Source organism: Emys orbicularis, chromosome 3, assembly GCF_028017835.1.
Source record: "Emys orbicularis isolate rEmyOrb1 chromosome 3, rEmyOrb1.hap1, whole genome shotgun sequence".
NCBI classification, from domain to species: domain Eukaryota; kingdom Metazoa; phylum Chordata; order Testudines; family Emydidae; genus Emys; species Emys orbicularis.
In genome coordinates this window covers 95,445,050-95,459,046 of record NC_088685.1, presented here as the reverse complement: position 1 = coordinate 95,459,046, position 13,997 = coordinate 95,445,050, and the positions used below count along the sequence as shown (strand labels likewise).

Genomic DNA, 13,997 nt, shown 5'->3' with positions numbered 1-13,997 from the left:
CAGCCAAATATACACACAAGTTGCTCACCAAAATGTCAACTTCTATTGAAAATTTACCAGATGACAAAAAAGTACAGTACAAGGCAAACTTTTCTGAAGGGTCTCTCATCGCTAGGACAGCCCTCCAGCCCTCCCTTGACTCGGCCAGACACAGCAGCATGAGCCATTGTGATATCTGTGGTCATGGGCTCCACCTCTCCGGGTTCCCAAGGGAGGTTCCAGGCAACGGTCGAGGACTTACCCTTCAAGGGGCGGAAACTATTTGCTGACAAAACCAATGTTTCATTACACACACTTAAAGACTCAAGGGCGACCTTAAAAACCCGTGGCATTTACATACCTGCAAACAGAGCAGGTTTTACAATCAGAGATTCCGGTCTACGCCATACTCTCAGCCCCAAAGACAGTATGACCAATGGCGTAAACAAAAACAGAACAGATGTCGGCAGAACCAAGATCAGTCTTTGACATCTCAACAATCCACCTCTAAAGAATTATTTTGAAGGTGTGGTCAAGGGCACGAGACCGCCACTCACTCTGACTCCAGAACCAGTCCCCCGCCCATTTGGAGACTCTGTCACCATACTACCCAGTCTGGAACACCATCACGACAGACAAATGATTTTTGGAGATTATCCAGAAGGGACTACTCCATCCTCTTTATTTCTATCCCGCCTTCCTCGTCCCTCTTCAGGGACCCCTCTCATGAGCACTTGTTACAACAGAAAATAAACCACCTCGTGCAATTAGGTGCCGTGGAACCTGTACCATTACAACATAGGGGGAGAGGTTTTTATTCACATTACTTACTAACTCAGAAAAAGACTGGTGGGTGGAGACCCATCCTGGATTTATGAAAACTCAACAAATTTGTGAGAACACGTTTAAAAATGGTGACTCTAGCACAATAATTCCAGCATTAGAGAAAGGAGATTGATTGATTCTCAGTCCTCGACCTTCAGGACGCTAATTTTCATATTACTATCCACTCGTCACACAGAAGATTCCTGAGATTCACCCTAGGGAAAACAGTATTTCCACCACAGACTACTACCCTTCGGCCTATCCACTGCCCCAAGGGTTTTTTTTCCCAAGGTTCTTGCTGTCATTTCAGCTCACCTATGCTGACACGGAGTACTGATATTTCTATACCTGGATGACTACCTCATACTGGCACCAACACAGCAAGAAACAATGAACGCCACACAGAGCACAATAACACTTTTCACAAACCTAGGATTGCAAATAAGCGTGCAAAAGTCCACATTGGTTCCTGTCCAAAAGTTGGAATTCATAGGAGCCTGTCTCGACTGTCTAACAGTAATAGCAATGCTACCCCAACAACGCTTCCTCACCCTAGTCAACCTAATTTCAACGATGAGGGAAAGCCCACAAACATCCGCCAGAACATGTTTACAACTCTTGGGGCACATGTTGGCAACAACATTTGTTGTCAAGCATGCCAGACTCCACATGAGAGGCTTGCAGGCCTGGCTTCGAACGGTGTATATACCGCACAGACACTCTCTCAACAGATACCTCATAATGCCACGCAGAGTAAAAGATTCGTTAACATGGTGAACACAACCAAAGAACATCTGCTCAGGAGTCCATTTCCAACAAGGAACTCCAACCATGACAATCACGACAGAGGCTTCCCTAATTGGTATGGGGAGTACATCTACTCAACAATACGGTCCAAGGCCGCTAGTCCCCAGCGGAGTCCAACCTGCACATAAACTTACTGGAACTAAGGGCAGTCCGAAATGCATGTGATCACTTTCTCCCTCTAATCAAGAACAATACAATCAAGATCTTCATGGACAATATAGCATGCATGTTTTATATAAACTGCCAAGGGGGAGCACGATCATGTACAGAGGTGATATGCCTTTGGAAATGGTGCATCACCAACAACATAGAGATATTGGCATCCTATGTGCCAGGATGTCCGAATACAACAGTGGATGTACTAACCCAGGATTTCTCACAAACCCACAAGTGGTAGATGGATCCCCAAACTCTCAAATCCGTATTAAAACGATGGGGGTTCCCCACCACAGATCTATTTGAAACAGCTCAGAATGCCAAGTGCCCACAATATTGCTCCAGAGCGGGAATGGGATACCACTCCCTAGGCGACGCTCTCCTCCTAAAATGGGAGGCACCACTGATGTATGCATTTTCTCCGACCCCACTCCTAAGCCGAGTCATTCACTAGATCAAGCAGGACAAATCCAGGGTCATTCTCATAGCGCCCACGTGGCCCAGACAAATGTGGTTCCCATACTTGCATCAGATGACAGACTATCCACAAGCTCCATCAGAGTACACTTGGCTATTATTACCTCCTTCCATGACAAGGTGGACAGGGTCACCGTATTTGCTCACCCAATGATTAAACACTTCCTTAAAGGCATTGAAAACACTTATCCGACAATGATAAACCATACACCCATGTGGGACCTCAACCTTGTTCTACAAGGACTCATGGGAAAACTTCTTGAACCCCTTGCAACTTGCTCTTTGTTGCACTTATCCATGAAGGTGGCTTTTCTCATTGCCATCACGTCCACCGGATGGGTGGCAGAACTAGGTGCCCTAATGGCATACCCACCTTATAAAATATTCTTTAAAGATAAAATAATCCTATGACCCCATCCTAAATTCATATCCAAAGTCACCTCCCCTTTTCATTTAAGCCAACCCATTTACTTACCTGTATTTTTTCCTAAGCCATATGCGGACAGGAAGGAGGCCTCACTGCACACATTGGATGTTCTCAGAGCATTAGTTTTCTACATTGAAAGAATAAAAACATTTAGAAAATCACGTAGACTATTTGTTTCCATAATAGAATGCTCGATGGGTCAAACCATCAAAAAACAGAGACTATCCAAATGGATATCAGGATGTGTCCATTTGTGCTACCAAAACAATAGTCTACAGCCTCTCCCAGGAGTTCACACACACTTCACCAGAGCAATAGCAGCATCTGTGGCCTTTCTCAATAATGTCCCTATCACTTGACATTTGCAGAGCGGCTACCTGGGCATCAGTCCATACTTTCATTAAACACTATGCTTTAGAACAACAATCAGTGTCAGATGCTCACTTTGGAATTACTGTGTAATCCACTATCAATAGAGCAACTCCAAAGCCCCTTGCCTCCACTGAAGGGCACAGTCACCTAAAGTGGAGCACCCACAGGGACACTCCTCAAAGAGCAAGAGAGGGTTAACCACCTAGGCCTGGTCTACACTAGGAGCTTATATCGAATTTAGCGCCGTTACATCGAATTAACCCTGCACCCGTCCACACCAGGAAGCTACTTAGTTCGAAATAGAGCTCTTTTAAATTCGACTTCTGTAATCCTCGAAAACGAGAGGAGTAGCGCTAAATTCGAAATGGCAATATCGAATTAGGCTAGGTGTGGATGGAAATCGACGGTAATAGCTCCGGGAGCTATCCCACAGTGCACCACTCTGTTGACGCTCTGGACAGCAGTCTGAGCTCGGATGCTCTGACCAGCCACACAGGAAAAGCCCCGGGAAAATTTGAATTCCTTTTCCTGTCTGGCCACTTTGAATCTCATTTTCTGTTTGGACAGCGTGGAGAGCTCAGCAGCACTAGCAACGATGCAGAGCTCTCCAGCAGAGTTGGCCGTGCAATCTAATAGAAAGAGGGCCCCAGCATGGACTGATCGGGAGGTGTTGGATCTCATCGCTGTGTGGGGCGATGAGTCCGTGCTTTCAGAGCTGCGCTCCAAAAGAAGGAATGCAAAGATCTATGAGAAGATCTCTAAAGCCATGGCAGAGAGAGGATACAGCCGGGATGCAACGCAGTGCCGCGTGAAAATCAAGGAGCTGAGACAAGGCTACCAAAAAACCAAAGAGGCAAACCGACGCTCCGGATCCCAGCCCCACACATCACGTTTCTACGAGGCACTGCATTCCATCCTAGGTGCGGCCGCCACCACTACCCCACCAGTGACCGTGGACTCCGAGGATGGGATATTGTCCACGACCGGTTCCTCCTCGGAAATGTTAGGTGACGGGGAAGATGAGGAAGGAGATGAGGAGGACGAGGCAGTCGACAGCGCTTGCACGGCTGATTTCAACGACAGCCAGGAGCTCTTCATCACCCTTACCGAGATCCCCTACCAACCGTCCACAGCCCTTACCCCGGACACCGAATCAGGGGAAGGATCAAGCAGTGAGTGCTTTAAACATCTAAACATTTCATTTTAACATAAGTGGAATATTTATATTGTTAAGAATGGGCTTTTCAGTCACTCAGTTAAACATAGAAACTTTTATTTATAACAAAACAGGAATAATAACTATTTCAGTAATTTGTTGTTCATGATTTATTTGGCTTAGTAAACTTTTTACTACTAACTATGTATAGAAAATCAAGTACTGTCCGGATATTCATGATTAGTCCACAACACGGCCCCTCCACTCTGTAGTCCGTTATGCTCAACTTAAAGGAAAAGGCGGTCAATGTGCCCGGGAATGGACAGACAGTCCTCCTGGGATAGCTCCGCATAGCTCTCCTGGAGGTACCGCTCCAGCATGCGCACGAGGTTCAACGGCAGGGCAATCTTGTTTGGTCCCCCGTGGTAGCACACGTTCCCACGCCATGAGTCCATGAGGTAGTCGGGGATCAGTGCGCGGCACAGCATGGCGGCATATGGCCCAGGCCTCTGCATGCATTCACGCAGCATCCTTCCCCTCTCGGTCTCCGAGATCCTCATGAGGGTTATGTCACACATGACGCCCTGCTTTAAATTAGGGAGGGGAATGTTAGTATTTGGACTGCTTTACAGCCACGCGGTGGAGGCGGCAGAGGGGCAGCATACAGGGATCTTTCCCGGGGACAGCCGCGAGGTGGTGGGACAGGGGCAGAGCTCATGCTTCCCTGATTGCTGCCAGCAGAGAGTGGCCTTGCATTCAGTGCGAAAGGAGCCCAGTGCTACTATTACATGTTTAAGCTGCCACAAGTCTACGGCTTACCATATTTGCCCGCAGCAGAAGTAGAGGTGTCCTGCAACGCTTCTCTGATCGCAACTGCAGGACCCCAGACACATAAGGCGAGGGCCGAAAATTCGACCTTGTCCTGAGTGCGCATGTGAAAGGTGCAGTGCATGGTGTTGTTCACAGAGAAAGACTATGCTCTTTGTTAGCAACTTCATTTATCTGGCTCAGGAATTTACTCCCTTTTTCCCATTCCCACAGACACATCTGCGACTGTCTCCCAACCCAGCCTGGCATCACACTCCCAGAGGCTAGCGCAGATTAGAAGAAGGAAGAGAAAAACTCGTGAAGACATGTTTTATGAACTTATGGAGTGCTCACGAGAGCAGGCAGCCCAGACGACACAGTGGAGGGAGAACTTGTCACAAATGCACAGAGCAGTCATGGAACGGGAGGAGAGGTGGCGCCAGGAGGACCAGCAGGCTACTCAAACCCTGCTTGGACTAATGAGGGAGCAAACGGAGACGCTCCGGCGCCTAGTGGATGTTCTGCAAGACCGGAGGCAGGAGGACAGAGCACTGCTGCTGTCTATCTCTAACCGCCCTCCCCCGCCACCAAGTCCCACACCCCCCTCACCAAAAGTACAAAGAAGGAGGGGCGGCAAGGGCCGTTAAAACTGTCAGTCGGCCACTGCACACTGCTGCAGCAATGGAAGGCTCTCGTTCCAAAGTTTGAAAAGTCCTTTCCTACCCATCTCACACTAGCCCATGTCCAAGTTTCCTTCCCCCCCCCCCTTTTCATGTGCGGTTCGTAATAAAACATCGGTTTCTGTTAAGTACTGTTTCCGAGAGTGTCTTTTGGAGGGGATTCTGTCTGAAGGGGGGGAAGGGGTTTGTTACTTGGACAGGACAGTCACCTGTAGCAGGCTACAGAGGCGGGGGCAGGTCCAGCATCAGGACACATACACAGCACAGTCACCAGTTACCCTGGTCAGTCTGGGAGGCGGTTTTCTTGTTCTGGGGTGCGAGGGGGATTGATCTGTGACTTTGTGTCGGGGGAGGGCAGTTAGAGATCCTATGCCGCGGTCCTTATCCTGGATCACAGAGCCACGCAGCAGGGGATCTGTTACCCTCCGCCCCCTGCCAGAAAGTCACTTGGCCGACACATACATCCAGTCCCGCCCAGGACTGCTGGCAGGCTGCGTTGAAACAACCAATGCAGCACTGCGGAGCCTGTCATTCCCGGACTTTAGAAGCATCATTTGCATCAAAACAGTAAGCCCGCCCCCCGCCACAGTCTGCGTCCCCGGTTTAAAACATTCCCGCGAAAACAGTAAAAAAGAGAACCTTGTTCATTAACAGAACAGAACAGATTTTATTTGTTGGGAAGGTGGGGAAGGGGGTATGTAACTTGGAAGGATAGTCAACAGTAACTGGGTAAAGAAACGGGGGCAGGTTCAGCATCTGTGTCCACAAAGTAAAAAGTCACTGGAGACCCTGTTCAGTCAGGAACCTGGCTTTCAAAGCCTCCCTGATGCACAGTGCGTCCCGCTGTGATCTTCTAATCGCCCTGCTGTCTGGCTGGACGTAATCAGAAGCCAGGCTATTTGCCTCAACCTCCCACCCCGACATATAGGTCTCCCCCTTGCTCTCACACAAATTGTGGAGCACACAGCAAGCAGCTATCACAATGGGGATATTGGTCTCGCTGAGATCACAGCGAGTGAGTAGGCTTCTCCATCTGCCCTTGAGACGGCCAAAAGCACACTCCACCACCATTCTGCACTTGCTGAGCCGGTAGTTGAATAGTTCTTTCCCTGAGTCCAGTGCGCCAGTGTAGGGCTTCATGAGCCAGGGCATTAGCGGGTATGCAGGGTCCCCGAGGATGACTGTAGGCATCTCCACATCCCCAACAGTTACTTTGTGGTCCGGGAAGTAAATACCTTCCTGCAGCCGTCTACACAGACCAGAGTTCCTGAACACCCTAGCGTCATGAACCTTGCCAGGCCATCCAACGTAGATATTGGTAAAACGTCCCCGATGGTCCACCAGTGCTTGCAGCACCATGGAAAAGTAGCCCTTCCGGTTGATGTACTGGCTAGCCTGGTGGTCCGGTGCCAGGATAGGGATGTGAGTCCCATCTATAGCCCCACCGCAGTTTGGGAATCCCATCTCGGCAAAGCCATCTCTGATGAGCTCCACGTTTCCCAGGGTCACTACCTTAGATAGCAGTAGCTTGACGATTGCCCTGGCTACTTGCATAACAGCAACCCCCACGGTAGACTTGCCCACGCCAAACTGGTTAGCGACGGACCGGTAGCTGTCTGGCGTTGCGAGCTTCCAGAGGGCTATGGCCACTCGCTTCTGGACAGTCAGGGCTGCCCACATCCGGGTGTCCTTTCGCTTCAGGGCAGGGGACAGCAACTCACACAGTTCGAGGAAAGTCCCCTTCCGCATGCGAAAGTTGCGCAGCCACTGGGATTCATCCCAGACCTGCAGCACTATGCGGTCCCACCATTCCGTGCTGGTTTCACGGGCCCAGAATCGCCGTTCAACAGTATCAACAAGACCCAGTGACAGCGAGATGTCCTGGGCGCTGGGTCTCATGTTCTCAGAGAGGTCGGAGCTAGTGTCCGACTTCATGCCGTCACGGTAGTGCCGTAGCCTCCTCTCATGATTGATCTGCAGCTGCCTCTGGTACAGGTGGAGGAGAAGCTGCGAGGCGTTGAGAACTGCCACAACTGCAGCGATGGTCGCAGCGGGATCCATGCTCGCACTGCTGTGGCGTCCGCGCTGTCAGTAATCAGAAAAGCGCGCGAACTGATTTCCCGCCGGCGCTTTCAGGGAGGGAGGGAGGGAGGGCTTGAGTGACGGACGGATGACGACAGGCGCCCAAAAGCACCCTCGACACATTTTTTTACCCAGAAGGCATTTGGGGCTCGACCCAGAATTCCAATGGGCAGGGGGGACTGCGGGAACTGTGGGATAGCTGCCCACAGTGCACCGCTTCCAATGTCGACGCTTGCCCCGTTAGTGTGGACTCACAAAGTCTCACAAAGTCGAATTACTGTCCTTAGTGTGGACACACACGTTCGACTTAGTAATATCGATTCCACATAGTCGAATTAACTAAAATCGAAGTACTCTCGTAGTGTAGACAAGGCCCTAGTGTAGTAACTGAGGTTCTTCGAGATGGTTATCCCTGTGAGTGCTCCACTGTCTTCCCTCCTCCCCTTTACTTCAGAATTTCAGGCCGATTCTCTGAGGTAGAGAAGGAACATGGGGACAGTTGGCTGCGCACCGCTATGTAACCGCTCGGAGTGACACGAGACGGCTACGGCGCTTGCGCAGCCCAACCGGGCACTGCTACCACAAATCTCCGATTACAAGCACAGGGCAGCAAAACACCTAAAGTGGAGCACCCATAGGGACAACCATCTTGAAGGACTTCAGTTACTACACAAAGTGAATAACCCTATCTTCCACTAACCTGTTCTAGGTCCCAAGATAAATACTTGCCACCTCTATGAATAGATTAGCGAAAGAGACCTAGAGTCTTTACTCAAACAGAAGCAGTACTTGAGACTCCGTTTCACTCTGAAATAGTGATCTTCAAGAAGAGCTCCAAATCTAGGCAAACAGAAGGGATTTCTTCAACTTTCTGTTTGCAGATATGGTTTAGGGATGTGAGGTGGTTCAGTACATTCAGTTTTATTGATTATGAGGGATTTAGCCACTGTTTAATGTAGAGTGCCAATGTGTATGTTAGGCATGGGAGGAAGTTTTGCATTTGATGCCTTTAAAGACCTTATTCACCATTTGTGGAGTTGTCAGTGAGATCAGGAAGGTTTCTTGAGAGGTCCCACCTAATCCTTTGATATAACACTCACCAAAATGGAAGGATTCTCTGGCTCCTACTTATGCTTTCTGATCTGAGAGACAAAGTATAGCTGCTCAGATCCAAGACACTAAGTCTGCTTCATCCATCCAGAACCACCTCTATTGAATCAGAGCCTTTGTTGTGAAGATCTTCCCTCCTTTAGGTGCAACCTAAAACCCAGGAAATTCATATTGATCAGTCTCTCTCTTACTCAGCTCCTACTTCCAATGGTTCAGGGACTCCAGTTTCTTCATATTTGCAAGAATCTTCCTCCCAAATCTTCCCCAGCCATACGGGGAACAAATTTGTCAGGTATGGGCCCTTATGTTCAATGTACTGTTTATGGCTCTTCGGACATAAGACTTCATTTTCTGTCTACTTGACATCACTTAGGAGCATCCCTGAAAGAGTCTAGCCAACAGAGAGGCTTAAATTGAAATCTAGGTAGCTGAGGCTCATTCCAGAAAGATGGAGATTATTATGTAGAAGGGCTCCAATACATAATCCTAAAATAGATACATTTAGAGTCCATTCTATCAGAGATATAGTCCCCTCCAAGACTCATCTCCATAATATATCCACATTAGGTTCATTCTGTTAGAAGGTCAGTGTTTTCCAAGAATTTATCACACATTGGTATCTGAGATACTGAGGTTATTGTCCATATTTATGGAGATATACCTATCTCATAGAACTGGAAGGGACCCTGAAAGGTCATTGAGTCCAGCCCCCTGCCTTCACTAGCAGGACCAAGTACTGATTTTGTCCTAGATCCCTAAGTGGCCCCCTCAAGGATTGAACTCACAACCCTGGAGCTATCCCTCCCCCCAAGGAAGTAACGTGAGTAGCTAAGACCAGTTTATAGTAACTTGTGACAGATGTTGATTTTATTGGCTGCTGCTGTATGTCTGAGATTTGTAAGGCTTCAAATCACCATTTGGAATTAAATTTACACTTTTACTCAGCAATGCTCTCTGATTCTGAAGCTAAATTGGATGTTTGTTTTCAGTGGGAGTAGGCAGCCTTCTTGAGTTAAACGTTCCTTAACCCTCCCCCAGGGAATAGCTTCCGCTTGCTACCCTCCTACAGTGGAGTTCTTCAGGAAGAAACAAAGTGTACTTAGTAACTGGAATTCTCCAGAAGATTGTATATTTACACAACTGTATTCAGTGGGGGCGTTATGAAGCTGAGAGCTTTGAGAGGGGATGTGTCTTGGGAAGCACAATCCAGGCCAAAGCTCCAGGGAGCACTTGGGGATTGTGCATGCTGCACTTTCCCTTAGGATAGTACAGCCTTTTCCTTTCTCTGTGTCTAGCTGATCCACTGGCCAGTGTGTTGGTGGGGAAGGCTATGTCTCCTCTCTCTTTGAGGTGTCTTGCCGCCCCAGAATTACTTCAATCAACAGGTCTTGTGGTGCTTCCTTAAGTGCAAGGTCTTTGATTATCACTGGCCCTTGCATGGGGGTTGGGGCAAAGCTACTTTTACCTTTCCTATTTCCATCCATCCACATGAGGGTCTGGGTACTCTAGCCCACTGCCTCTGCAAATCCACATTTACTCGCCATCCTTCTCTGAATCTATGGTGTATTATAGCTAGTTTAGGTGAAGCAGAGGGGAACTGGGAATGGTTACAGGGATGGGGCCTTTTGTAATCACAGTTGGTCAGCTTTTACCAATATGTTGGTTCTTTGTACTGATGTGTGTGCATCCTCTAACAGTCAAACTGCTTTAGGATGTTTCATGGGTCTTGTCATGCAACAAAGAGGTTCTGTAATGTGGGTCTGGAGAGGCAATATATCAGGTACCTTTTCTTTCTTCTTTTTAAGGAACTAAGATGGGTTCCTACTTGGGAATGTAAAAGGAGTTTAACTCAAGGACCATTTTATTTCAGAAGTCAAATATGGCCATGAAGTGTGGTCAGTAGGTACTTTAATTAGCTTCTTATTCTCCCTTGCATAAAATATGCAGAGGGACTCAAAACAGTTTTGCAGACTGTTTCAAAGGTAGCTGAAATAAACATTATCTGGAATAATTAATAACAAATGCAATTATTTTATTTAGTTTCTATTAGACATCCAGTATAGAGCACACACACATTTAATCAATACAAACTTGGCTGCCTGAAAAAGGGAGTTAAACTCCTCCTACAACAGGATCTTTTTCCTCCAGTGCCTAGTGTAATCCTCTCCCATTCCAATATGCAAAAAAGATTCCCCAAATAGAACAAAATTGTGCCCTTGTTTGCACTTGTGAGGAGGCGAGGAAAAGGGTAAGGACATCCTTAGACCCTTATTCAAACAGGGATGCGCAGACTTTCGGCCTGTAGGAAATTGTGGTCCATGGGCTCAGCTAGGGTGACCAGATAGCAAGTGTGAAAAATCGGTACAGAGAGTGGGAGTAATAGGTGCCTATATAAGACAAAACCCTGAATATCAGGACTGTCCCAATAAAATCAGGACATCTGGTCACCCTAGGCTCAGCAGACCACTAGTTAGGGGAGATGCTCAGCTAATGCACCAGCCTGTATGCCATGTGGCCTAGCACTGTCTAGCTCCTAAATGCTTGTTACAGCATATGCTGCCTTAGCAATAACACTGCTCAGCAGATGGTCAGCACACAGGTTGTTCCTGCTCTAAGCAGTATCAAAGTGTACCAGAGAGTTTTTTCTTGGTGTCCCTGTTGAATCCAGCTCTACTCTTGGTTTCTTCTTGCAGAGGATACATCTGCCAGCATCCCTCTCCCTTGTCTACCTTGTCAGTCCCATGGAAGGATTTGGCCTGATTATCTTTTTTTTCAAACAGACTTATTTTGCCCTGTTAAATATGGACATGAAATCCAGAGCTTTATAGAATGTTCATTGTTTATGATGATGATGAAGCAAAAGTATCTTAGCCTGCTTTAAAAGAGCATATTTTGAAGATCAGTGTTCATAATTGGCTTTTAAAATATATAACTAGTGCTATTCTCCTAGCTAGCTGTTAGCAAAAAGGGTGGATCAATGTACTGGGAACCTATTCATTATACCTAGCACATTAACAACCTTAGGGCTTCCAGAGCTAGTATACACTTTGAGAAAAGAGTGTTTTTGTAACCTGTCATTTTCTATTTAAGGCTTATTTTTTATTCCTTGAAATCATCAAATGGAATGCTCTCCTAATAGTGAAGAAATGGGTTCAGTCTGAAAAAGCCATTTGTTAGCAAATTTCTAATTAGGAAGAGCTGTCTGAACATGAGCACACTGATTTTTCACTTTTAAACAAAGGGAAATAGAGTATCTGTTTGCACTATAAAACACCAAGGCAGTGACATGCAAAAGTAAAATAAGCTACCTTGAAACGTCTAAAATTAATTATACTGTAATAGTGCATCTTTTGTCATAGCTAATAATTTTTTGTGTGTATTTGTGCAGGAAGAAGCACTCCATAGATTTCGAGTGAGTGATTATTTAGAATACATGGAAAGCTTGGAGGCAACCTACAGGCCAGTGTTGCTGAGAGACATGAGGAACATTAGAATGCAGAGCACATAGATCAAGCAAACAAGCATTTCATCTTCAAGCTTTAGTTAAGTTCTGAAAGGGAATGCCGATTGTTTTATATCAGTCTTCATAAAAATTCATGCTGTGGAAATACACATATGTTAAAATCCATAATAAAGTTTTCAGAATATAGGTTTTTCAAGGGGACATCATCTGAATTGAATCAACTGAAAAATAATTAATTTTTCCAGCCATACTGTATGTATTGCCTTATTTTTATTTGGTAGATTGCTTGAGAATCTGCCCTTAGCTAACGTCAGGGTCTTGTTTGTATTCTCTGGAAGCTGTTCCCAAACTAAAACATTTTGGTCATCTCCTACCTACACCATCTTACCTAAAACTTTAAAATTCTGCACCGGTCTGGCAATAAGAAGCAGTACTGAGAATAATCACTTGGGTATCCTGTATTTATGTGAATGGGGATGAGCAAAAGCAAAGCAGCTTTCCTGGATGCAGCTGATCTGACCTTGTGGTTTGGCTGAGGAAGAATAGTTAAATCCAAGTGGAACAAAGGACTGATACTGCCCTCAGCCATAATGGTTTTAAAAATATTTCTATACCATAAATATATATTTGTAATCTTATATGCTAATTTTATATTCTCAGAATGGATAAATGGGAAGGCAGATTACTAAAATATGCATTATTCAGTACAGTCATTTTATTGATTGGCTTGACTTGTACATATTACCATTATATAAAACCTTGCACTAATAAAAGCAAGGTAATTCTGAGGTAAATAAATGAACAGTGTGGATTACTCTTCTGTCCGATCTGGAGTCAACTTCAGAAAACATGTCAAAGATGAGTGTGACATCAATTCTGGAAATTAGTGATTCATTTGTGTTTTTATACAATGATTGATTTCAACATTCTGAAATGTGTGTTTTGGTGTGTATAAGCCTGGGTTTCTGAAACAGAAGTCAAAATAATTTTGTTATGTATCACTAATACAAAAAATGGCAATTAATCTAAAATACTTTTTGCAAAACAAATGTTCATTAAGGTTCATTTACTTGTTTTATCTTTTCTGTTCATTGTGACTTCAGACAGTTAAAATACTGACTTGAAAATTGGAGTATATAAAAATAATTCCATTACAATGTAACCTATAGTTCTGTTATTACAATAGCATGGCAAGTCTATAAAAAAAAAATTCAGTGAGTTAGCTTGACATACTGGACTTTTTGCCCCAACTGATATGAATTTAACAAAGGAGTCCTAAAAATGGTACTAAAAGCACAAGAACTACTTTAAAATTACATTTTCCAAACTTGTTTCCCAATGTATAATATAAGTTTATGGTTCCCTTTCTTTCCATTATACTGGTGAGTTATTGTATTTGGTGTAGAGAATCTTGCAGTGCTTTGTTACTGTTTTTAAAAAGCTGCATCACAATAACAAGAAAAACTGAATAGAAAAAAGGGGCTATAAATTAATTTTGAAACGCTCTCTCCCTCTCTTGATTGGGATCTGAGGAAAGATGAAGCAGGTAACAATTACACTGCAGAAATCTGAATTCATCTTATGCTGAGAGGCCAAATTTTATGTCACCATGGAAAGTCTTTTGACTAAATATACAACAGTTTGATTAGTTGATAA

General features: G+C 45.5%; 1 protein-coding gene across 1 annotated transcript in view; it reads left to right on the top strand.

The window, feature by feature from the left end:
• Positions 1-12,386, top strand: part of TBC1D32 (TBC1 domain family member 32) — a 157,831-nt gene extending 145,445 nt beyond the window's left edge. Inside the window, 1 exon segment of the mRNA XM_065401287.1 lies at positions 12,267-12,386. Within this exon segment, the coding sequence (XP_065257359.1) occupies positions 12,267-12,386 (120 nt within the window).
• Positions 12,387-13,997: the final 1,611 nt, after the last annotated feature.